Source organism: Xenopus tropicalis, chromosome 3, assembly GCF_000004195.4.
Source record: "Xenopus tropicalis strain Nigerian chromosome 3, UCB_Xtro_10.0, whole genome shotgun sequence".
NCBI lineage: Eukaryota > Metazoa > Chordata > Amphibia > Anura > Pipidae > Xenopus > Xenopus tropicalis.
This window is the reverse complement of record NC_030679.2, coordinates 36,075,527-36,101,670: the sequence shown is the minus strand read 5'-3', so window position 1 is coordinate 36,101,670 and position 26,144 is coordinate 36,075,527. Positions and strand designations below refer to the sequence as shown.

Genomic DNA, 26,144 nt, shown 5'->3' with positions numbered 1-26,144 from the left:
TCTCATCTCTCAGTAACAGGAAAAAAAGTAACTCTAGGTTGTTGCTTGGCAGTGATAATACGACATGCATCATCGTCATCATGCAGGGCTGTTGTTATGCTTCCACATTCCTATAATGTAGAAGCACAGGTTGATCATACCAAATCCATGCAGGGGTAAGCACTGGGCAAATCTGCTTTGGTTTCATGCTATGTGAATTAATGCGTTAGGTAAAAACTGTATTGGACATTATTATACTCTGCCAGACTTGATATAATACTTCACCACAGGGCTAATGATAGTTGGAAGATAATATTTTATGCTGATAATGGGTGAATCTCAATATATTGCAAAGGGTCAGGGAGGGAAGCTGGGCAGTTATTGGCACTTGTGACATTAAGGAGGAGAGGAGGAGAGTGTTAAATGTTTTGTTGAGGGTTAAATGTGTGGGATTCACCAATAGATAGCAGAAGAGGGTTTTGTTAATGGTAATGTAAATACTAAAAGTCACCAACAGAGGGAATTAGTGAGAAGGTGGGTCCCCTGACAGGAAGGTGGGAGGAGCCCAAAAGGTATAAAGGGGGAAGTAGAACAGGGTGTGGCTGTCTATGGCTTAAGGCAGGGGTCCCCAACCTTTCTTACTCGTGAGCCACAATCAAATGTAAAAAGACTTGGGGAGCCACACAAGCACCATATACGTTCATGGAAGTGCCAAATAAGGGCTAAGATTGGCTATTAGGCAGCCTCTATGCACACTATCAGCTTACCTGAGCCACTGGTTGGGGATCACTGGCTTAAGGGAATGACTTCAGCAGAAATTCAAGAGTCTGAGCACATCAGAGGCAGAGGGAACAGCAAGCAAGAATAATTACACCAGGTGTGAGTACTGTTAGGCTAGATAGAATAGGTTTCGTTTTGTAATAGCTCATCCCAGGGGATGTGAGATAGGCAAGGACAGTTACTAGGGACAGCACATGCCCCACCAAGAAGGAAGAAAAGGTTAGCACCTCAGTGGGTACCCTGCAAGTTAGGGCCCAAGAGAACCATGGTGTACATCATGCTGATGCCTAAGAGGTTGTTTGGAGGGCCCAAGAGTACCTGGCAAGTTTGGTACCATTGGGCTAAGCCTTGTGATAGGGGGTGTGGAGTCCCCCTGAGGAAAGGGACTGGAGGCTGAAGTTAGAGAGGGGTGAATGAACAGAGGGAAGGACAATGTGTGAGAATACTTGGAACTAACTTTACCTGCCTGGTGGGATTGAACATCTTCTGCCTGTGGAGGATGTGTTTTGCCTGCCCTTAATGTATGTACAATGTTGGAATAAATATTGTGTATTGCAACTCCCTGCACCCTTGTGTTTAGTGTGGGTAACAGTAATTAAGAGGTAGTTACTGCTTACAAGTTGATAGAATTCATACTGAGTTTATAATAATGGTTCACCAACTGCAGTTTGATAAGATTACCTTTGGCTAGTATTGCATCCTCTTCATTCTGCTAACAAGGTAACTAAACAGCTCTTTTTATTGCACAGTAATACCCTGAACTACAGTAGGATACCGGGGCCTATCCCTCCACAGGACCTGAGTACAAGACACCAAGTTAACAGTATAATAAGTTTATGTTAGCCACCTATCAGCTATAGCCAAAAACCTGCTGGGAAAGTTCTGCCAAAAGTATTGGCTCTTCTATAAGAGGAAAAAAAACATGAATGGGTCAGTAACACCAAAAACTAAATGGGTTTTGTAAACAGTTCTAAACTATAGACTCCAATTGCTGCAAAAAAAATGTACCATGGTAAAAAAAAAGTTGCACTAACTAGATTGCCATACCAGTAGTTTATATGTACAAGTATAAACTACAGGTAAGGGACCTGTTATTCAGAATGCTTGGGACCTGGGGCTTTCTAGATAAAGAGTCTTTCTGTAATTTGGATCGGTGGTAATATAAAGAGGGAGCAGTGTATTAGAACAAGTAGGGTAGCTTAATAGATACAGGTGTGGGATCTGGTATCCAGAATGCCTGGGACCTGGGGTTTTCCAGATTTCGTGCTATATTCGGTGAATGTATGGCAGCTCGACGAGGCGACTGATATCACAAAAGGCTGTGGATATTGGTCAACTCGTTGATTGGCCAAGTTAAAAGATTTTGATCAGGCGCCATTGAAGGCACCCTAGCAAAATCTACGTTCAGAGCTGAATCGGCAGAAGGAGAATTTCTATTGTTTCTACCTCCATATCTGACGATTCAGTGGAAGGTGGGAACGATCTTTCATGCAACCAATTGCTATGTGTATGGCGACCTTTAGTTGGGGTCAAGTACAACATACTGTTTTATTCTTACAAAGAATAAGGCCTTTCCCTAATTCGGAGCTTTTTGGAGATTGGGTTTCCAGATAATGGATCCCATACTTATTCAGGTTTGGCATCTATAGTCTGAAATGTTTGGTTCTTTCTGTAATTGGAACATACCTTAAGTCTGCTAAAAATGATTGAAACATCAGTCGGTGTCAAATGGCCCCTGTATCTCCCAGATGAGGAGTCTGAATCCCTTACAGCAACACCCCTTCAAGAAACACGTATGTACTGAACTACAAGTATTATGATAATAGTATCCAAATGCAATTGCAGTGGTATATTTTGTTAACAGAATACTGTATGTATATTTCAGCATCCATATAAAACATGGACTTGCTAATGGAAATCAATATCCTCTAAAGCCTCCACTCAGCAGCACACACTCACATTAATTATTTATTGTTTAATCATTGCCGATGGCTGTTACATGCTGTTACATGTGTGTGCTGCTCACCTAAAATAACCTTTAGCCAAGTCTCACTGCTAATAACAAAACCAACTTGGGAACATGTAAATATTTAAGACTAAAGATAATTATTCCCAATATTCTTGCCTCTGGGCCACTAAGCAAATAACAAGGCACTTACTAATAATGGCTGAGATGTAATATGCAGTTCCATAGTGAGTGCTTTCATTAAACGACAGTAAAACTACGGATGCAGGGTTATTTTTTTGCTGAGACAGAACTGGCTAATGGGTGTATTTATTGCATTGCTGGAGATTAGTGTGAGAGAGAGGAAGGATTTTCCAGTACCCTATAGGTCAATGGCCTTATAAGCTGAGCCATATTACTAGGATAACACACTTTGTAGGAGCTGGTATTGACTCCAACGATTGATGGACTTGTCCTTTTATTAACAATAACTATATGTTTAATTAAAGCATACAGACAAATAAGTTTAACGCAAATACATGCTTCCCATCTTCCAAGACCAACTGTTAAAGCTAAATATCATCATCATTTATTAATGTGTATATAGGGCCAGCAAGTTATGCAGCTTTTTACATTAATTTACAAACAGTAACTTAAACAAAAAGTACAGAACAAAAATGGAGGGCCCGGCTCACATATGTGTTGCTTAATATAGATATATAGATAGATACATAGATAGATAGGTGATAGATAGGTACATAGATAGATAGATGATAGATAGGTAGGTAGATAGATAGATGATAGATAGGTAGGTAGATAGAGAGATAGATAGTGTACCTCCTGCTATTGCCATATAAAGGCAAGAGACCAAAGGCCAAGAGGGGAACATTTATTTACGCACCGATTATAACTGATCACATCAATTATCTCATGTAATATATATTTATACTCTACAAACACTGTTTCATTATAATTCACTAACACTTAGCTTTGATCAGTCTATTGCAGATTAATAATGAATGCAAATACTTGATTGGTTCCTACGGACTGAGCTAATCTGTCCAACTGTTAGTAAATAATAAGTCCCAAGTGTATATAAATAGTAAATTCAATGCCTGCAGCTGATAATCTTTTTGGGCACCTAGACTTGTAAGTGGCTTAGTTACTCATACTCCATCTGTCTCTATCAGTTACTCTCATTAAGATTACTTTCAGCCAATAGTGTGTGTTGTTTCGGTGGCCAAGTGACATATATATGTACTGTATATTATGTAAGGGAAGTCATTCAAGGTAAGCACCAAGGGAAAATATTACTGTGTGTAGCCACCATAGGATTCCTATATAAACATTGGTTGTTTGTGTGTAATAAGTTCCTAATAAAGGCAGCTGGCAATAGATCATTAAATGCAATTTTATGGGTGCGGCGAGTGCATTATTTGCACTATTGAATATTCCCTTTATCTGTGCCTGTTCCAGATACAGTATACATGCACTCCAACAGTTTACTTTATTTCTCTGAAGAGGAACAATGCACCTTTGCATCCAGCATGTGCTCTGTATCACTTCCCATGACTAGCCTCCATGGCACCTTTCAAATAACACTCTCAGTTTAATGCCACCCCAAGCGGTTCCCTTTCAAGCCTATATTATTCAGATTGTCTCTTTGGTTTTGACCCTTGCCCTTCTCATGGATTGCACTGATAGCTGCCCATCTGGACTTTCTGATTCTGAACCGTAGCTGCCTACTCTGACCCGTGGCCTGGTCCTTTCTCTTTGGCTTATCCAAGTGCTCTAAGTGGGGTACACCACATAGGAGTCCAGTGCCCAAAATGCACAACAGTAATTCACCTGGTCTGAGTACAACCCCATACTGTCCTTATTTGGTATAAGTTTCTCATTCTCATTTCTCCCCATTGCACACCACAGGGTGACCATCATTTTACCATCACTTTTTATACATATATAAAAAAGCTCAAGAAAGTGTTTTCCATAGAGCTGTAGCAAGGTTTTTTCTCCATAGAAATAATATGTGGTTTCCTAATGGTGTTCTAGTTTCCTCCCACACTCCAGAAACATACAAAGAGGCAGGTAACTTTGCTTCTGATTAAAATTGACCCGTGTGTCTCTATAAATAAAGGATATTAATTAGACCTATATAAATACTGTATATATACTTCACCCACACATGCATTGTTGGGGGTTTGACCTGCAAGCCTGCTGAATAGCAAAATCATTTTGTTCTCATAAATCACTAACCACAAATTGCTTTGAAAAGAGGGTTTTCTAAAGGATGGCTATTAAAGTATTTTTCAGAATATCTCATAAAGGAATGCATTCAGGGGCTCCATTTGCAGCTGCTCCTTAATATACATTTTTCAGAAGAAACATTGGGGCAAGTTACTGTCTATTGGGGCATTTGGTTGTAGCGGAGAATACTTGGGGAAGTACTTGCTGCAGCCGGGGGGTGATAATTTGACAGCTCCCCCAAGACCTAAAATTATCCCGATGCATGAACACAGTTAAATACCTTTTTCCCAAGTAACGATTGTTCATGTGCAGTATATTGCTGACATTTTCCCTTGTCAGGAGGGAAAGCTCTGTGCCGGCATCCCAGCTGATCAATCTGAATCAATGCTAAGCAAGAAGACAGTGTTTGCTGCTGGCCAAAGGGCCATTACAGAGCAACTGCTGACTTGCACATTCAGGCCAAAATGCAAAGTGATTTCATCAGCAGACTGCATCCATAAAGAATTTATCAAGGACACTTCAATGCCACTGAAAATGCTCATGCATTGACTTCAGTGGATTCAGCAAAACCATGTAAATGTCTGCAGACCTTTAAAAACCTAAACATAAATATTGAAGGGGTCATTTACTATTAGGGCAAGGTGCAAAGGGCAAATAAACAATGCAAAGCACCATATTTTTTTGCACTTTGCTACCTTCTGAAATTCTTGGGCTCTCACTGTGTGAAGCTGCCGGGGTTCATTAAGTATGTGTATTTATATAAATAGAATAATAAATGAAAAGAACAGAAACATTTATTACAATAATAAATAACAAATGCAAAGCACAGTAACATTAAAGATTAAGAAATAAGTCTTGTAGAGATAAGAGGAAGAAGATCCCTGCCCCGTAGAGTTTACAATCTAAGTGGGTGGGGCTACATACAGTGGGGACAGTAATTGAATAACATGTGGCCCATTAACTCAGATAGACATGCACACAAGGAAGAGGAGGTGGCAGTCGTGTAACCATAGAGGAATTGGCCTCCGCAGTCAGAAGGGGGTTTTATGTGTTTTTATTAAAAACTTCACAAGAAAGAATTAACATAACTCAGACTGACATGCCAGCCAATAATTACAACTTACAACCAAAATTCACCCCCCCAGTCCAAGGGGGACAAGTGGGTCTGGATGGCAGGGCCTGCTTCCTCTATAGAATAGAAATCCCCCCCAGCTCAGCCACAAGTGGACAGAAGGGTAGGGGGTGGGGGTGTGGGTCCGGGTAAGGGTTGGCAATGCGTGCCAGTCCTCTCCAAAAATGTTTTGCTATAGTTATGCTGTTGGTGTGGTGACACAAGATGCTGGGATGCCCTGTATTTACTGCATGCCTAAAGTAGGTGATAAGTACAGGGCTCCTATGCACTTGGCACTGCACTCTGCACCTTGTACAGCCACACCAAGGATAAGCAAGGGGGCATGTGGTAAAGCACATTTGCATCTCTAATGGGCTGATTTATTATTAATCGATGGTCAGGATCAGGTAAGATGAGGTAAAAAAGTGTGAAAAAAAACTGCTGAGGCAAAAAAATGCAAGTGAGATCCATTGTGATTTTTTTACCTTGTTTTACCCAATCCTGACCCATGATAAATAATAAATCAGCCCCTTCCAACACTCATATCCCTGCTCTACATTTATGAGATTGCTGGTCTTATTTATTAATTTGCCAAGGAACTCACTGTACCTTCTGTGCATATTGTTCTGTGAAATGAATATAGGAATAAAGGAGATCATTTCATTTGTAGCATTTCCACTGAAGTATGAAATTTTATCATTTAATACCTTTTCCAGACAGGAAGGGTTTTGCTGACAAGGTTAGAACTTTGCCATGGGTGGCACTTAAAAGGTTATTTACATGCACGCATAGTGCAATTTTGAACACAATTCACCATGTTTTTTACCATTCTCCCCACAATTCCAAAGTTAAATTGACTGAGAGGGAGCTGCATCTGGTGCAATTGAACCGTGACATAAAACTCACCCAGTTGTGCTGACAATTGTATTAGTTGGGAAGTCACCATTACTATAGCCTCGAGAAAGCTTTATGTGAAATGCAAGTTGGCGAATCTGTTTGATTTTAGTTTAAGTTCAATTAATCAGTAATCTCTCCTTTTTAAATCAAAACTGTAATAAACTGCTGGCTAGCAGTGGGTTAATACTTCTGCTGTGTTAGTTCAGGTACAGATACACACTGGAACTTTTGATATATTTATTAGAACATGGCAGGTAGATCTGGCCTGCTCCTGGCTTGCTCTCAGCTTAACAGGAAGCACACAACAGGAACAGGAATATCATCATCATCAATTAATGGCAAAACAGCAAGAATGCCATTAACCAAAATGTCTATACAAGCAGGTTACTACATTCCTCCCTTTTTAGCAAAAAGTAGATCTCAAAAATATATATATATTATAAATATGTAACCAACAGTTATAACTCAGTTCTAAACATTTTAAGGCAGAAATGTCCAAGTTAACAATAACATAGTGGCATTATAAGTCCAGTCTGTCAGGAGCCTTGCGTGCCCGTATCGGATACCTCCGTTCACCCTCAGAGGCTGTAGCACTGGTTGGATTAGATGGATTGTTGGCATCTGGTTCCTGTGAGGGCGCTACAGGTACTTGAAAGTCAATGGTAGAAAATGAAGGAGGTACAGGTGACACACTCTTATCTGGAACCAGATGCTCCACATGGACATGAATGTGACGATGACCAATTTGAACCTCATACGTCAGGGGACCCCTTCTATGACAAATGGTCCCTGGAGACCAAAGGCGCCCTGAGTGGCGGAAGTCTCGAACCAAGACCTTATCACCTGGGTAAAAGTTTCTGATTCTTTGTCTGGAGCTATTATGTGCTTTGACTTGTTGCTTCTGATGTTTCTCCACTGTATCAGCTAAAGAGGGTTTAAGCAAATCCAACCTGCTTCGGAGGTGCCTCTTTAAAAACAGTTCCGCTGGGGTACTTTCAGTGACTGAATGTGGCGTATTCCTATAATTAAACAGAAAACGGCAAAGTCTCAACTCTCCTGTAGTGCGAGCGGACTCACTGGCTACTGAGTGTTTCATCCAGGCTTTTTTAAATGTCTGAACAGCCCGTTCAGCAGCACCATTTGAAGCTGGGTGATAAGGTGGAGTTAATTTGTGCCTGATACCGTTTTGTTTCAAGAAGTACTGGAATTCCTGAGATGTGAACTGAGGTCCATTATCTGAAACCAATTCCTTTGGCAGACCATAGGATGCAAACAAATTACGAAGCAAGGTAATCGTTTTCTCGCTTGTACTCGTTTTAGTGGGTAACACCTCCAACCACTTGGAATAGCTGTCTATAACCACAAGAAATGTTTGCTGGTTTATTTCGGCATAGTCAATATGGATTCTTTCCCACGGCGAGGTGGCCCATGTCCATGGGTGAAGGGGTGCAGTGGGTGGCTGATTTTGTACAGAAGCACAAGCAGTACACTGACTTACAAAAATTTCTATATCTTGATCCAGGCCTGGCCACCACAGGTAACCACGAGCTCGTGCTTTCATCCTGTTTACACCTGGATGGCCTTCGTGAAGTTCATGCAAGAGCCTCTGACGATATTTTGGGGGAATGACAACCCGTATCCCCCACAATAAACAACCTTGATCTATGGAAAGCTCATCTCTCTTTTCAAAATATGGCTTAAGGATTTTGTCAGAGCTGTAGTTCGGCCAGCCTTTGGAAGTAAAGTCCCACACTTTTGCAATAAGAGGATCACGACTTGTTGCAGCTGCAATATCTTTGCAAGAAATAGGTAGTTCCTCTGCAAATGAAACTTGAAAAATGACACTTTCGTCATGAACATCTGTTGTATATGGGCACGGAAGCCGTGATAGAGCATCTGCATTCCCATGATCCTGAGAACGTCTATATACAATATCATAGTCATATGCCAATAGGAGTAGTGCCCACCGTTGCATTCGAAGTGCTGCCAATGTTGGAATTGCTGATTTTGGCCCAAGAATGGCCAGAAGTGGTTTGTGATCAGTGACCAGTGAAAACTTCCTTCCATAAAGATATTTATGAAATTTTTTTACTCCAAAAATAATACTTAGTGCCTCCCGCTCTATTTGAGCATAGTTGCGCTCTGTTTGTGTTAGGGTTCTAGACGCAAAAGCAATTGGATGTTCTTCTCCATTAGGCAGTATATGTGATATAACTGCTCCAACTCCGTAGGGTGAGGCATCACATGCTAATCTGAGTGGCTTACTAGGGTCATAGTGTGCTAGCCACTTGCTGTTCGTTAGTCTTTGCTTTGCATCCTGAAATGCTTTTTCACACTCGGCTGACCAAGCCCACTTGGTATCTTTCTGCAAAAGTTCATGTAAGGGTTGTAATAATGTTGACAGATTTGGAAGGAACCGTCCATAGTAATTTAGCAGTCCTAAGAAGGAGCGTAGTTCAGACACATTTGAAGGTGAAGGTGCATTAACAATAGCAGTTAACTTTGTTTCTGTTGGGTGAAGACCTTGTGCATCTATGCGGTATCCTAAGTATTCTACAGACTCCTGGAGAAAGTGACACTTGGACAATTTTACTCGCACCCCAGATGCTTTTAATTTTGATAACACCTTATCTAACAGTGCCAAGTGCTTTTCAACCGTTGAACCTGTAATTAAAATGTCATCCAGAAAACAGACCACATGATCAATTCCTTGAAGAATCTGATCCATTGCATGCTGAAAAATTGCTGGAGCTGTAGATACTCCAAATGGTAAGCGCTGGTATTGGAACAACCCCTTGTGTGTGTTGATGGTAAGAAATGGCTTTGAATCCGGATCCAGCTCTAGCTGTTGATAGGCATTTGATAAATCAATTTTGCTAAAGTATTTACCTCCAGCAAGTGTAGCAAACAAGTCCTCTACATTTGGTAGTGGGTAGGGTTCTGGTTCAATACAGCGATTGACAGTGACCTTGTAGTCACCACAAAGTCTAATAGTTTTGTCCTTTTTTGGGACCACTACAATTGGGGCAGCCCAGCTGCTGTATTTGACACGTGACACAATACCATAATGTTCCATTCTTTCTAGTTCTTTCTCCACAGGTTCTTTAAGAGCATATGGCAAGGGACGTGGCTTATGAAAAATGGGCTTTGCATCTGAATTTACAGTGATAGTTGCCTTCAGCCCCTTAATACTGCCAAATTCTTCCTTAAAGAGGGAGTCATGTTTACTCAGGATCTGTTCCAGATTTTTGTGAAAGGCAGCTTCAGTTTGTTTGATAGTAAATATTTTAGCCCAATTCAGCTTTAGGTGCTTCAACCAATTTCTGCCTAAAAGGGTGGGCCTGTTGCCCTTCACAACCACTAAAGGCAATGTAAATGACTGACCTTCATATGTGACTGGTGCTAGAATCTCTCCAAGTACAGGAATTTTCTCTCCAGTATAAGAAGTGAGATGTAAAAGTGAGTTCTGCAGTGCAATTCCACCTAAACAGTTCTTGTAAACAAACTCTGATATTAGTGATACAGATGCACCTGTGTCAAGTAACATGTTTACTGGATGCCCATCAATTTCCAGCTTAATATGAATGCCATCATCTCCCCCATGCGTAGTATTGACTGTATTCAAGTCTGTGCAGTCACTTCCCTGGCTGTCACAATTAGACACATATTGTGCCCTGGGCCTCCCTGGTTTGCTTCTGCAGACACGAGCAATGTGGCCTAACTTTCCACAATTTCTACAGGTTTCTGATTTATATCTGCAGTTCAGTTGCTGATGCAGGCCCCCACAGCGGTAGCAGGGTTTGACCCTTTGTGTCTGAAATGCTTGCTCACCTGTAACTGACTCTATAGGTGGCTGTGGTGAATTTTGTGAGATGGGTTTAGACTCTGTAGTTATTTTAGGAATATCTGTAAATGAAGAACTATTTTGCTGTTTGAATTGTTGAGAGTCACTTCTAGTTAATTCTATGGCCAAGGCAATGTTACAAGCAGACTTGAAAGTGAGATCTGCTTCATTTAGCAGCTTATGCAGGTAGAACTCATCATGGAGGCCACATACAAACTTATCTCGCAAAGCCTGATCCAGGAATGTACCAAATTCACAGGAGGCAGATAGCCATTTTAAATCCAAAATATAGTCTGCAAGGCTTTCCCCCATGTTGTGATTTCTCCTATAAAATCTAAAGCGTTCAGCAATGATGATAGGCTGGGGTTTATAATGCTGAGAGAGGGTCTCTGTAATTCTCTCATAGGACAATTCAGTGGCCTTTGCAGGAGCTATAAGAGTTTTAAGGAGACTGTAGGTTTTTGCTGGCAGTGTAGCAAGTAAAATATCTGCTTTCTTTTCCTGACTAACATCATTTGCAGACAGCCATCTCTCAAATCTTTCCAAATAAGACTCAAATTCTTCAGCAGATTCTGAAAACTCTGGGACTTTCCCAATGGCAGACATTGTAGCAAGTTACTCACTGTGCAGAGAAGGGATCATGCAGCCTGTGCAGCCTGTTTGCTCTGCAGCTGAGTCTGTTTCTAAGTCCAAATACACAAATCCTCGTCGCCACTGTAATAAACTGCTGGCTAGCAGTGGGTTAATACTTCTGCTGTGTTAGTTCAGGTACAGATACACACTGGAACTTTTGATATATTTATTAGAACATGGCAGGTAGATCTGGCCTGCTCCTGGCTTGCTCTCAGCTTAACAGGAAGCACACAACAGGAACAGGAATATCATCATCATCAATTAATGGCAAAACAGCAAGAATGCCATTAACCAAAATGTCTATACAAGCAGGTTACTACAAAAACTCTCTATAATTTTTTACATTGCTTAATCCTCAATTGATTGAATTGAAAGAAAATAATCTCTTTTCAACTGGCAAGCATTGCTTTCTATTGAAGCACTAGCACTTTGTATATGGGACTAAGTAAATTAATTTTCAAACCTGACGGAAACCTATACCCGTCGTTCTAATTAGATTGTTTGGCCCCTGGGCCAAACGACTGAATTATCCCGATATCGCCCACCCGTAGGTGGGGATATCGGGAGAAGATCCGCTCACTTGGCAACCTCGCCAAGTGAGCGGATCTTAGCATGTATGGCCAGCTTAAGTAATTGTCACATTGGGGCAGATTGGGGGCAGGCCAGGGTCCAAGCATAAGAGTATTACAAATTTACCGGCAGCTGCATTGCTGGTAAATTGTAATACCAGCCTTGGCAGGTGTTTAACCAGCTAGGCTGGTAAAATACTGGCCAGGTGGCAACTTTAATTGTTAAATCACTGCAACAGTGCATATTGATGCAGACAGCAGTGCAAATCCTGGAAGATGGTGGTAGCTACAGAATTCTCCTGTATCAGTAGACGCACTTACTTGTTATCAGGGCCAGACTAGGGGGTGCAGGGCCCACAGGGGCTTCTGTCTCAATTGCACCCTTCCCCAAGTGCACGTAAATGAAACTTACCTGCGGTGTGTCAGGATGATCGGTGGAGTGCCCTGCAGGGATCGGGTCTGGGCGGCCCAGTCTGACACTGCTTGTTATTCTGAACAGAAGGTGGGACAGATGCACCAGCCCTGACCCCAATTATACAAAAGTACAAGGAGTGAGTATCTGAATGAATATTGTCAATATGTGCAATGCTGTGGCCCTGTTTGCACGAGGTGGTAAATAAGCCCTTTAGTCTTTCTAAAACCCTTTTCATAATTTACTAGTAAAATGCCAAGAACAGACTACAATGTAGCAAAGAGATCTGACTTATTGAAACAAATCGTATGAAACAATTCGACCCTGGCAGCTAAGTATTATGGGGGGGTGTTATTTCTTACACACAAGTCTCCTATTATTTGGAACTGACACAGCATCCCTTTGCGTTACTGCTAATATAAGAACATTGCATCAGGCTTGTACTTACATTTTAACTCGATTAAGTAAAGGGAAGATTAATCCTACCTTTAAATCTGAAATGCAAATACAGGACTGTTAGTGAAGCTTTACAAGAAGAATATAAAGAGAGGGGAAGAAAGTCTGTATTGGCACGCTAAGTGAATAGACTTGTCTCGCTCTTTGCTGAGTCACCAGGGTTCCCACTGCAGGCGCTGCTGTCTGTAAAGCATTGGGGATGCGCAGCAGAGCTTGTAGCACTTTCCCCGCTGACAGTGATAAAAATCCACTGCAATCTGTGACTCATCAACCCCGGAGTCGTGAGTCTATCAGCGTTGTGCCATTAATGCTGAGATGAGATTCTAACTGTCCTGAGAGCACTTCATAGAACCAGAACATAGTTGTCATCAAACAGTACAGTGAATATTTCATATTAAAGGAAAACTATACTCCCAGAATGAATACTTAACCAACAGTTAGTTTATATTATGTTAATTGGCCTATTAAAGAATCTCGCCAAACTGGAATATATATATCAGTAAATATTTCCCTTTTACATCCTTTCCCTTGAGCCCCATTTAGTGATGGGCTGGGTGCGCCCTCAGAGATCACATGACCAGAAATAATGCAGCTCTAACAGGAAGTAGTGTGGGAGCAAAAGGCAGAACTTTGTCCATTCATTGGCTGATGGGGCCCAGCATGTATGTGTGCCTTGGCGTGTTTGTGTGCACTGTGAATCCTATGACCCCAGGAGGCGGCCCTTAATTCTTAAAATGGCAATTTTCTATTTAGGATTACCCAATAGCATGCACAGGTTTGGGAAATGTTATCCAGAATGCTCAGGACCTGGGGTTTTCCAGATAAAGGGGTCTTTCCGTAATTTGGATCTCCTACCCTAAGTCTACCAATAAAAAAAAAATTTAAACACTAATTAAACCCAGTAGTATTGTTTCTGCTCTAATAAGAATTAATTATATCTTAGTTGGGATCAAGTACAATATACTGTTTTATTATTAAAGAGATAAAGGAAATCATTTTTAAAAATGTGAATTTTTTGGTTAAAATGGAGTCTATGGGAGATGGCTTTCTGTAAATCAGAACTTTCTGGATAATGGGTTTCCGGATAAAGCGTCCGATACCTGTACTACTAAAAATGTATATATTTATGAAAATGGTTTATTTAGATGAAGCAGGGTTTTACATGAGCTTGTTTATGCAATATATTTTTATAGAGACCCACATTGTTTGAGGGTATAGTACATTTTATATTGTGCTATGATTTCAACAGATAGTTGCATGCTGACATCTCTGAAATTATGTCCAGTGAAAATTGTAGGATAACAAAAGCATCATGAAACTAAAACTCAGAAAGATCATAGGGGTCATTCACTTTTCCCTAAGGAACAAGCGCTAGAGCAGCATTGGGCACAAGAGTGCTCCTTAGAGCTCATCACCAATATAACTACCGGGGGACATACTGCCTATGTGCCCACTAGGGTTGCTACCTGTTGAAAACCGGGCAGAAGGTTTTGACCCTTACAGTCCTTTGAAAAAACATGCTGTCCTGGTCATAATCTTCTGCCCAGTTTTCAACATTCCAAACCACCCCCCCCCCCGAAAGGGCCTGCCTTGTACACTGCATACCCAACACAAACCCTGAAAGCAGGAGCATATGGGGAATGTCTTGCGCCCATGTATTGCACTTTGCATGATCTACATGTGCCTACATGGGTTTCCATTAGATGCTCCAGCTGCCGAATACATACAGTACAGCAAGGTTAAGTAAGAAGTAAAGTTATTTTACAAGCATAGCCCCTCCTCAACTACATGGAAGGTGTTGCTGTCCCTAAGTTACATTTCAGTCTATGCTACATAAAAAAATCAAGATAGAAAAATTGATTGAGTTTTCCCAAATATAAAAGCATATGAAAATAAATATGAATACACAACAGTGAGTGCATTAGCAATGTTTCTAGGCCAATATCTCTTTGTTTTGCTGTTAGCAAAATTCTAATCATACATGGCCTGTGGCACCAGTGTGGCTTCAGTTCATAACATAATGAGGGCAGGTCACAAATGATATGAGCAGAATTGTTCCGGGCAATGAATGACATTGCTACAGAGACTCCTAGAAAGAGCCCATAATATTCTTCAGGTCTCATGGGCCATGCTCCACATAGAATAATGCTGAAATAACAAAAAACAAACAGCAAAAAAAATCCAGGGCTTCATTTTGGGTCCCATATTTTAAGCTAACATTGCATCCTTTCTGCCTTCCACTGATCATATGTAAACCCGTTATCCAGGAAGCTCAGAATTACGGAATGCCTATATCCCATAGACTCCATTTTAATCAAATAATTCAGAATTTGAAAAATGCTTTCCTTTTTCTCTGTAATAATAAAACAGTACCTTGTAATTGATCCTGATTAACATATAAATAATCCTTATTGGAGGCAAAACAATCCTATTGGGTTTAATTAATGTTTTATTGAATTTTTAGTAGACTTAAGGTATGGAGATCCAAATTACTGAAAGACCCCTTATCCTGAATACCTTGGTCCCGAGCATTCTGGATAAAGGGTCCTATACCTGTACTATCAAATGTTGCTGTGATACGCACTGCTATGTACAGCGTTTCAACCACGGCTTTTGATTTATATTGTGGGACATGCTATATTGCCCTCAGGGAAGAACGTCTCTGTTTGGGAAACCAACAGCATCCTTAAAACTGGAAGACAAAAGAATGCACTGTAGGAGCATTACTTGCACAGCGTTATAGAAAGCCTGGCAATGTATTCTCACACCCCCCTGTGCAGTATGAGTACACTTCATGTCAGAATTTTCTTGTAACTTTTTCGTCGCCTAGGAAATGAGTTCTCGCTTGCAGCAGTAATTTACATTATAAAACACGGAGCCCCAGGGAAATGTGAGTGGGAATTTCATAATGTCCTTTTTTAAAATTGTTCTAAACTAGTCTTTCTTTAGAAAATGCAGGATAAGTATAAATTGTATGAGCGTAGTCTTAGGGTTGAATAGTTTTCATATATGTATATACTAAACTCTGCTTTCAATTGGAGGCCAAGCATTTATGTTTTAGTTAGTCTCTCCAACTAACATATACAGATTATCTTAGTCACCACCACTTTCTATGACAAGATTTTAGATAACATTTTGGCACCAATCAGGACCACCATCAGATATCTTGGGGCACTATATTATATTGTGACTAGCACAGCAGACTCTTTGTAAATGCCACAAGGGCCCAGTTATTGCCTTGCAAGAGGACTACAGGGGCCCCTAGCCAGAGCCCCACTGTAACTGGTACCTAGGGTTTGCTGCAGCCGTGCAAGCTCCCACCTACTGTGCAAAAAACTCACCAGAATGTTGTTCCTAAAATACAGAATTATTATGGATTTGCTGATATTGGGTATAATTTTACTTAAGGGATTGCAACAGGGTCTACCGCCTTAAGTATTATTTTGCCATGGAACTTGTATAAGCACTGCATTTAGTATTGTTGCAGAATTCCACCAGGTAAAACACTCTACACAGAGCACCTAACTACATGCTCAGGAGCAAGGAAAAGCCTTGTACTTTACACCTGCCTTAATGAGATGGCAAGTACAGGCATATATAGGGGGTTATCTAATAAAAAGCACTTAGTTTGCCCAGAAGCAATAACCCGTAGCAACCAATCAGTAGGTAGCATTTACTGGTCACCTGTTTCAAAACAGGCATCTTATTGGTTGCTATGGGTTACTGCTCCTTGGCAAACTTAAGGCCTTTTATTACATATGGGGGACAGACTCCCAGTGCTGCATGCGATAAAGGGGTGTGTCAGTGCACATCTATCTTCTTTCCACACTCACTTATGGGTACAAGTTGTAGCCAATTCCTCAGTCACTAGTCTGCAGCAGGCATTATTACCCTGGAATTCTAGGAAAACTGTTGCATTGCTAGGAAAAAAAATAATGTGAATTGCCACACAATTGAATTAGTGCAAAGGGATGAGCGTCAAGAAAAACTGTTTATGGACAGTGCTGGGCTGTATTGATCTATTGGTCACCAGTCAAAAATCTACAGGCAGATCAACAAACTACCTTTTTGGGCGCCCCTGCTATAAAGGGAAGCATAGCTGCATTTATGACCTTCTAGCACAGTAAATGGCATTCATGGAATCACCTGTTTGCATTAGCAGAGACAGTGGCAACCCCTTCGCCCAGGACTAATGCCCATTTTGTTGCAGGGATTAGTCGGCTTTATATGGTATGGCCTAGAACTGAGTTTAACCCTGTCACTGCTTACGACTGATGCTGCTCCTGCACCAAATGTTGCCTATTAATGCAGTTTTTCCATTTATTTGAATGGAATTGCAGATATGGTGAATGTACATTGCTAGCAATCTGTAACTTTCTTTGCTGTTGCTGGCAGTTAAAGTGTTAAACGCTGTTTTATTAAGCTCAATTTTTTATGTCATAGATGTGCAGCGAGAAACTGTTGGAGCTGCCTGTCCTTAGTGTATTTCAAGGATCTTCCACCAGTAGGTGCTGGGAGGATGCTGTGAAGATCAGGAACAGCCGAGCACTCACAGATACCTGATGTTGTTTGTAATTATACTCTCTAGAACCTTTACTTATGTCCTCCATGGTTAATAGTCCATAAAACTGATGAAATCTACACAGTGGATATCGTGCATCACCCAAAACAAAGCTGTCTGCCACCAATCTCTCAAACATGTGCCTCACTCCTGCACACTTGTATAAGCTTGTCATTTGGCCACAATGACTGGATACAATATTTCATTTTGCAGCAAAATACAAAGAAGTCATCGTAATAGTAATAATTATTAATCATTTAATTAATTAGTTTTGCAATGTTCATGCTTAAACACGTTGATATTATCTTTATAGTCTGGACCTCTGCCTGTAGTCTTCCTGCCTTTAAGGATCAGCTCTAAAGATAAAGCAATAATTTACTTTGTTATAATTTATTGTCTATAGCCAAGCCGGGTCACACAATTAAGCAAATGGCAACATTTTTATCAGCTTGGGTAAGATACAAAGTAAGATACAAATTTGGATCAGGATTTGTTAGAATCAGTGCCATTCAGTGCACCCCTTTTTTCTGAGGAACAAGAAAAAAATGAACAGGACAGAAATGCTTGTTTTGCTATAGGAGTGTTGTTTTTCATGGACAAAGGAAACATATACAAGTATGGGATCTGTTATCCATTATGCTTGGGACCTAGCCTATTAAAATTAAATAAACTCAGTAGGCTTATTTTGCCTCCAATAAGGATTCATTATATCTTAGTTTGGATCAAGAACAAGGTTCTGTTTTATTAGGAAATCATCTGAATTATTTGCTGGAGTCTACTTTGGAGCTTTCTGGATAACTCTTCTAAAGGGATGGTTATGAGCCAAGCTCTAGGTGACCTATTACATTTTTTTGGCATCTTTCCATAGGACCACCTGAACATCTAGACAACTAAACAACTTGCTGGCAAAACCTGCTCTGCTAGTAAAGTGGGCAGCACACTAGTAGTGATGAATGAATTTTTTTGCCAGGCATGGATTCGCAGCGAATTTCTGCATTTTGCCGTTGGCAAATTGTTTCAGAGACTTCTGTGAAAATTCGCCGCAGATTTTTTTTTGTCGTGCGTCAAATTGGGCATGGTGGGCAACAACAACAAATCGTGCAACAAATGCATTTCGAGAATTTTTCGCCATTTCACAAATTTTCTTGCCATTTCGCAAATTATATGGCGAAGTGAAACGGGACAGATTCGCTCATCACTACACACTAGTTATTCAGTAGAGAGCCACCTAACTGAGCCACAGGGTACACTACAATATCTGTATATTTTACCTGCAACTATGTAATATATTATAAAAATACGATTTAAATTGTGTTCAATAATGCACATGAAAAAACGTGCCAGCTTTTTGTGGTTTTTCCATTGCAGAACCATTAAAATTAAAAATTGTAGCTAGGACAGCATGTACTTTCATATCCAGATTTCTAACAAGTACATTCTAACAGTGATAAATAGAAGTAGGACTTTATTTCATAACATTTCTACAGAAATACAGGCAAAATCAAATCAAGTCCCAAGCAGGGTGCTCTGCTAGCCCATTGTTTGTCTGATAATGGAGCACAATGGGTTTTCATATGTTAAAAGTTTTTTTTTAGATTAATGTAAGGTGCCTATTGCACAGAAGCAATATGTGTTACAATTAATTTAAAGAGAATGGTGTTCCTTGGGGGAGGAATGGACATAAAAATAAATGGTTACTTAACCTTCATTCACCGAAATCTATTGAACAGTGGCACGGCACATGTTATCTATCAGATATAACCATTCAAATATGGGTGCATGTACAGTAATCCATGGTTTTGCAGCCTGAGACTGGCTGCATGAACTTGGGTTGAATGGGCTGAAGCCTTACCCCATTCTGCCATTTACAGACAGTAGCAATGAATTATTCAGTAGGCAAAGCCTTTCTTTGCCCATCATAATGCCACACGGGCTTATTCAAAACCCAGTAGGCACTTAAGGAACCTGGCCTCAGCATGTTGTATGAACAGTTTCTTTTACCATGGGTCATCCTGCTGCCACTTCATAGAGTTGGTGTTTAAGGGCTCTGGCACACTGGGAGATTAGGCAAATTGCCGAAATTGCCTGCGCAGCGTGTGCCATCCCACCGGCGACTTACATTTTCGCCAATGGGATGGTCGTTCGGGGAGATTAGTCACCCGTGACAAGGGAGATTTATCGCGGGCGACTAATCTCCCCATGTGCCAGAGCCCTAATGGACTAGAATGCAAAGGACAGGAAATGGTTTAAAGGAGAAGGAAAGAAATTTTGGCATTTTAATGCAATAAATTAGCCACATCAGTGCCACCTAGAACACTATATTTAATCTGTAGAAAGCTTTACCATACCTGAGTAAACAGTCCTAGAAGCTCAATCTGTTTGCTTAAGATAGCAGCTGCCATTTTAGCTTGGTATCAGTAGCTTCTGTGCTGTAGCTCCAGCCATTGGTAGCTCAGATTAAACATTATTATGAAGGAAGGGGGAGTGAATTTTTATGAAGGGGAGCAGGAGAAGGTAGAGAGGAGAGAACTGCTCAGACTCCACCCCAGGAATGAAGGATTATTCTGAGAGGAAGTTTGATACCGAAGAACATGTTTACACAAAGGACGACAAGAAATCCCATGTTTCTTTTGATAGAGGACACAGTGCAGCTTTTCCATGAGTGCTTATGGCTGTATTTACATAGACCTTTCTGATAAAGCTCAATTAGATTTTACCTTTCCTATTGCCTTGTGTCAAAGCCAGAAAACCATACCACAACAAGGCATAGAAAAGGGCAGGGTAGTGGCAGCATGAAACCAGCAAGAGCAAGAGTTGGGGTAGGAACGAGGGAAAGGGGTAAAATGTAGGACTGGGATTTATGAAGGCCTGCACGGAGAGGAGTAGCAGAAAAAGAGCAGCTCCTCCTGAATCATTCAGTGCACTTACGTGTAACTGCCAACAGTCTGAACATTATAATCTCTTTCCACTCCTTCCTGTCAGTCTGATAACCCAGTGAATACGAGAATCATTGCTTTTCTAAAGTACAATCAGTAGTAATGAATGCAAGGTTACAATAGTTCCTCAGGAAACAGCTAATATATATTGACAGGTGCTGGAATGTATATTAAAATTGGTTTTAAGGCATTGCTGTAATAGAAATAGGCCTGTCTGGGCTGTCTATAAGGTAATCTGCTGGACAGGAACCAGCATCAGAGGATCAGAAGGATCTACTAGTACAGAATCAGTATGCTAGACAGCAACATACGCGGGGAACAGTGGCTACCTACAAAAATGGGTTTTCTTTCTGTGTAGGGATTTATACAGAAGCAATCCTAAATTATACATATGGAAATGTGGGAGATTAGAAAATGTAATTCTGCACAGGAAAGTAAATAATATATATCTGCATAAATGCCCGATTTAATTTTAAATATGGATATGTGAAGCATGTCTGGCTCCATGGATTTTTAGCACAAGTTCTGTGCCATGTGTTCTTGTTGCAGCTGAAAGATACTGTACTATATAGTAACTGGGAAGCGGGTTTATTCCTATACTTCTTTCCTTAAGATAATATCATGGCTGGGTTGTCCATCTTTTGCAGTTGCATTTAATTGCAGTTTCATTTAGGCCAATAAATTTTATCAAATATTGACTGCAACAGACTCTTTAACCAGGTCAGTCAGGGCTAACACATCTGGGTTTCACATTCAGAGATGCAAGGGTAGCCAACTGGCACCGGTGGGGTAAGAGCAAGCCTTCTTTTTGCTACAAAGATACTTTGGCTTTTAGCACTAATATGTCCATGTGCAATTTTGTACAAGATAATATGCATTGGGGCATTGAATTATATATGGTTCATATTAACCTGAATTGGGGTCATATATTTTTTCTTTTTCACAACAGCCTTTTCTGTAATGGCTGATTTAATTATGAACCAAAAGGACATCATTGATGATGTAGTGGCAATGCACCTAGCTGTTTATTGTTGTGATAACAATTGCAGGCACTAAATCATTCGTATTGGTATTTGACTTCTAGATCCATAATGTTTATGGCAGAAAGCTCCAAGGAAACTAAAATGATTGGTACACTCACATAGTCCGTAGCCTTCTGTTACTTGCAGTAAATCACTTATTTCAAAACCATAGTTTCAGATGCAGCTATAATGATGTGCTGGGATTACAGTAAAAATGAATTGGGCAGGTTTGGCAAAGGTAGTCTCTTACAAATGCCGCCCAGGTCTTGATCCCAGGGGATACTCAAAGTTTATGTATTTGTACTTAAGTCTGGATATAGACAGGACGCCTATTGATTATTGCCATTTCTTTCTTGCAGAGTTTGTCATTTCCATATTTGAGAAGATGCAGGCCGGAGAGATCTTACGCAGCCTGAGACTGGCTGAATATGACGACTTTGGACAGTTTTTCCGAAGCGTTCCAGCTACCACTCTTGTGGGATTAGGTGCCTTTGCCGCAGTCATTGCCTATTGGTTTGCTAGCCGACCCAAAGCAGTCAAGCCTCCTTGTGACCTCCTAGAGCAGTCAGTGGAACTTGAGGTGATTATTGCTTTATTTACATGCCTTGCTATCAGGAATATTTGCTATTAATATTGAATATATTTGGTACACGAATGAGTTACTACCAGCAGAGAATTTTCACATTTGCCAAAGGGGCATGTATATGGAATGTGGCAGACTTTGATTTATTGGTCAGATTGGATTAAAATGGGACTCTGCTTGAAAAGTATTAAATGGAAACACTGATTTTACAATGAAAAATTTTCAAAACCAAGGTTTATTCTAAAAAAATTTTTTTTTTAATCTTTTTCCTCTCTCGGTTCCCTCCCACTACCTATCAACCCCCTAACTCAGAATTAAATAAATTTGTTACGCCTCATACTGTGGATTTAATTTAATACCCCATTGTGTTTTGTCGTATCCGTTTGTGCATATGCTATAATAATAAACATGAGGCACTCCTTAATTTCTTGTAATACTTTCTTTTCTAGGGCAGCGACGGTGCCCGGCGTTCAGTACTGGGTGAGGGCCCCAAGCTTCTTACCCACTACTACGATGATGCTAGAACGATGTATGAAGTTTTCCAGAGGGGGCTGCATATATCTGGTATTAAACTTTCTCTCCTGTATATAAGTGACACTGTCAAAGTACCCACAATTGAACATGCATTAGTGCACTGTCCTAGCAGCAGTGGCTCTCTGCATGTCTGGCTTGATAACTTTCAACTTAACGGACAGAAACTTTTATTATGGGTGGTATTTTCAAGGGGCCATGAAATGAGAAACTCAAGCAGTGGCCCAGGCTGAAACAGTAACTGCATAATACAGGCAGCAAAACCATCAAACCATAAAAGATAAAGATAGTAAGGTTATATTAAGAGCTTAAAATAGCTTTAGAATAGAGCACTCACTTTTGCTATGAGAATTTCAGAATGGTACTTTTTTAATAGGCAGGGAAAAAGATTGACAAGTAGTAACTGTAGAGAAAGCAGACCCCACGTTGTGGCTGGTCAGGGGACCTGCAGAATTTGCTTTCCCTGTAGCTATAAAAAATATATCACAGCCGCTCTATTACCTATCCCTAGCCAGTGGCTAGGGAGCGGAGCATACGAGCAGGGGGGCTGGTTAAAGGAGGGCCAGGTAGATGTGTGCAGGGTCCCTCCAAAGATTTTTTTGTGGGGGGTGCCAGGTACATAGGTGTTACATCACTGGTTGCCACCATTGCTGTAAAAATATATATATATTGGCCTTTCTGTAGTTTTATCTTTTTTTTGGCAACAAAAAAGATGGTTGAAACCATTAAAGGAGGATGCTCTGTAGCTGTTATGAAATCACCATCTGCATTGTGACAGGTCGTCCCAACTCCAGATTTGATGCCGTTTATGCCATTTCATACCCTGTGTTGCTCAAAGAAAAAAAACACATTAAAAAGTACCCTTTTTATGTGGCAAAGCTGTATTGCTGTATTGCATAATAAATGTGCCCCTTAGTATGTTATACAACTTTTAACAACTTTTCAAATGGTCTTCATTTTTTTATATTTTTAAATTATGTGTTGTCCTGTTTTGCCTTTTTGCATCTTTCAGAAAAGGTTCACTGACCATGGTAGCCAAAAGCTATTGCTCTGTGGGACTGCAATATTATTATTATTATTATTCATTTTTATTACTTATGTTACTATTCTGGCCTCCCCCTATTCATCTTCCAGTCTCTCATTCAAACCGCTGCCTAGTTGCTTGAGTAATCTGGACCCCAACAACCAGGTAGCTGCAGAAATTCTGGAGAGCTGCTGAACAAAAATTAAACAATTAAAATACACAAAACAAAACAATGCCAAATATAGAGCATAAGCCATCCCTGTGCATTTCACGCCTATCAATTTATTAAATGTACCTTTGCCTGGTTATTAAAGAACTTTATTTGAAAATATATCCAGTGGAATATTAAAGGTTTTTATTCCCCAACTCTGCTAGTACAGATGACTGTATCTAGAATTTAGCAAGAAGTATATTGTTATTAAGTTTTTAATTTTTTCTATTAAGATCCTTGCCTCTCTTTAACCTGCTGTACCAGACCAAGCCACTACTTTTCAGTAGGCCATTTTTCAGCCTATAGATGTTAATTACAAATTTACAGCCAATAGTTTTGGCTTCACATTAAGAATAGATGGAGAAAAAAAGTCCATGACATGAAAGCAAGGGAACGTCACGTAGAACTTGTAGCACCACCAATGCTACAGAAACTGTTCCTGCACATCAACAACATTTCTAGCTGCTGAGGGGACCATCGTTTGCAGCAATTGAATTTGGGGAAAACGTCATGTTTGCGGTTAGATCTAATCAGTGAGACGGATGTATTTATGCAGATAAAGACAAAGGAAGCATTCAAAACGAAATCAATGTCATTGTTGCATACAGGGAAGTAAAAAGTTTAAAAAGATGATGCCATTATTTCTGACATGGGTCTGAATACACATACTGTGATGCTACTGGATTATTTAGCAAAATCCACAGGTATTACTTTACCATACAAGGCAGTAATGTAGGGATAATGTCAGACCTGTCTTCTTCTCCACCAGTGGAGAAAATGTCAATACCCTCCATGATTTATGCCATTAAAAACGGCACCCCCGTGTCATTGCACAAATGGAGATGATTTCAACCTAAAAATACTTAATGGGCTTTCCCCATGAGTATTAAGTATTTTTATATGATGTAAACACTATTATTGAATGCCTCCCAAACTTTTGACTTTCTTCTTAATCTCACATTAAAGTGATATATCTTACACATGAGGTGTATAGTAACAAGCAAATTTAATGTCATTAATATTTAATACAGGTATAGGGACCCCTTATCTGGAAACCCATTTTGCAGAAAGTTCTGAATTACAGAAAGGCCATCTCCCATAGACTCAATTATAAGCAAATGATTCCAATTTTTAAAAATGATTCCCTTTTCTCTGTAATAATAAAACAGTACCTTGTACTTGATCCCAACTAAGATATAATTAATCCTTATTGGAGGCAAAGCAATCCTATTGGGTTTATTTAACATTTATATGATTTTTATCAGACTTAAGTTATGGAGATCCAAATTACAGAAAGATTCTTTATCTGGAAAACCCCAGGTCCCGAGCATTCTGGATAACAGGTCCCATACCTGTACATTAATATTATAAAATGTTCCCTTTATAATGAATCTCATTTTTCCATTCACAAATAAAGCCTAAAATGCAGCAAAGTAGTGTTGATGGCTTCAGTATGTAGCAGCTGTAACTAGTACTAGGAAGAATGCTCTCTTTGCTTTTAACTAGTTCTAAAATATGTTCAGGCCTCAAGCTACATATCAGAGCAAATACAATTAAAATTCCCCACAGCTGGCCATTCACATCTAACCTACTTTTAATGTAGTGCACCGTAGTTTTGATGACAATGAGAAAATATACACTCTCAGCATTTTTTATTATCAACACATGGAAATGTGTATTTCATTTACTGACCTATATACCAATACTTCTACACTTGATACTCAGAGAGAAAATTAAAAAAGCATTATCATACAGCTGTAATGGGCAGGGAAGACTGGCAATGACTACTATTCAAGGGAACAAGAAAGATTGTCATGTTGTTACCATTAATGGGGGTGGCATCAACTCACAACCTATGCATTGCTTACAAGGAAGTCTGATTTTGTCTTTCCTTAGATTGTTCATACAGTATGTAGATAGTATCCTAAAAAAAAGAGTGTTACCATTCTCCTCAAGCTTACTCTGGGTACAACAGACATCCTTTCTTGTAAATATACATCTGCTCTCCTAGGCCCCTTGTTCTTTTAACTCCTTCTCCAATAGGTTTCTATTAGACACACAACAATACACCCTGTCCTGCTATATTTCTTAGAGAGTTTGCGATTGAGTTAAATAGCAGTTGGCTGAAGAGGGTTAGCTACACTACTCTAATGAAACCACAAATCTAGTTTCTTCTGCAGTTTCTGATTGGATAGTGTGCAGTAACGTAAATTGGAGTCACAGGACTCCACATAAATATAAATCGGAGTCACAAGGCTTGTATATAACAGTGAGTTAAACATTCTAAAATTGCATCAGTCAGGACTGATTGGCTTATTTGTACTTCTAGACCCTCAGCAGTGGGACAGGCAGAAGTGACATTTACAGTTCCAAACCAATTGCTGATTGGTTGCTTCTGGCAAC

General features: G+C 40.1%; 1 protein-coding gene across 4 annotated transcripts in view; it reads left to right on the top strand.

Moving 5' to 3' along the window:
- The window catches only part of acsl6 (acyl-CoA synthetase long chain family member 6), a 100,872-nt gene that overhangs the window by 50,930 nt on the left and 23,798 nt on the right, over positions 1-26,144 (top strand). For all 4 annotated transcript variants that reach the window (XM_012959215.3, XM_012959214.3, XM_012959216.2 and 1 more), the window contains 2 exon segments: positions 21,752-21,972; positions 22,425-22,539. In XM_012959215.3, coding sequence (XP_012814669.1) covers positions 21,752-21,972; positions 22,425-22,539 — 336 coding nt within the window.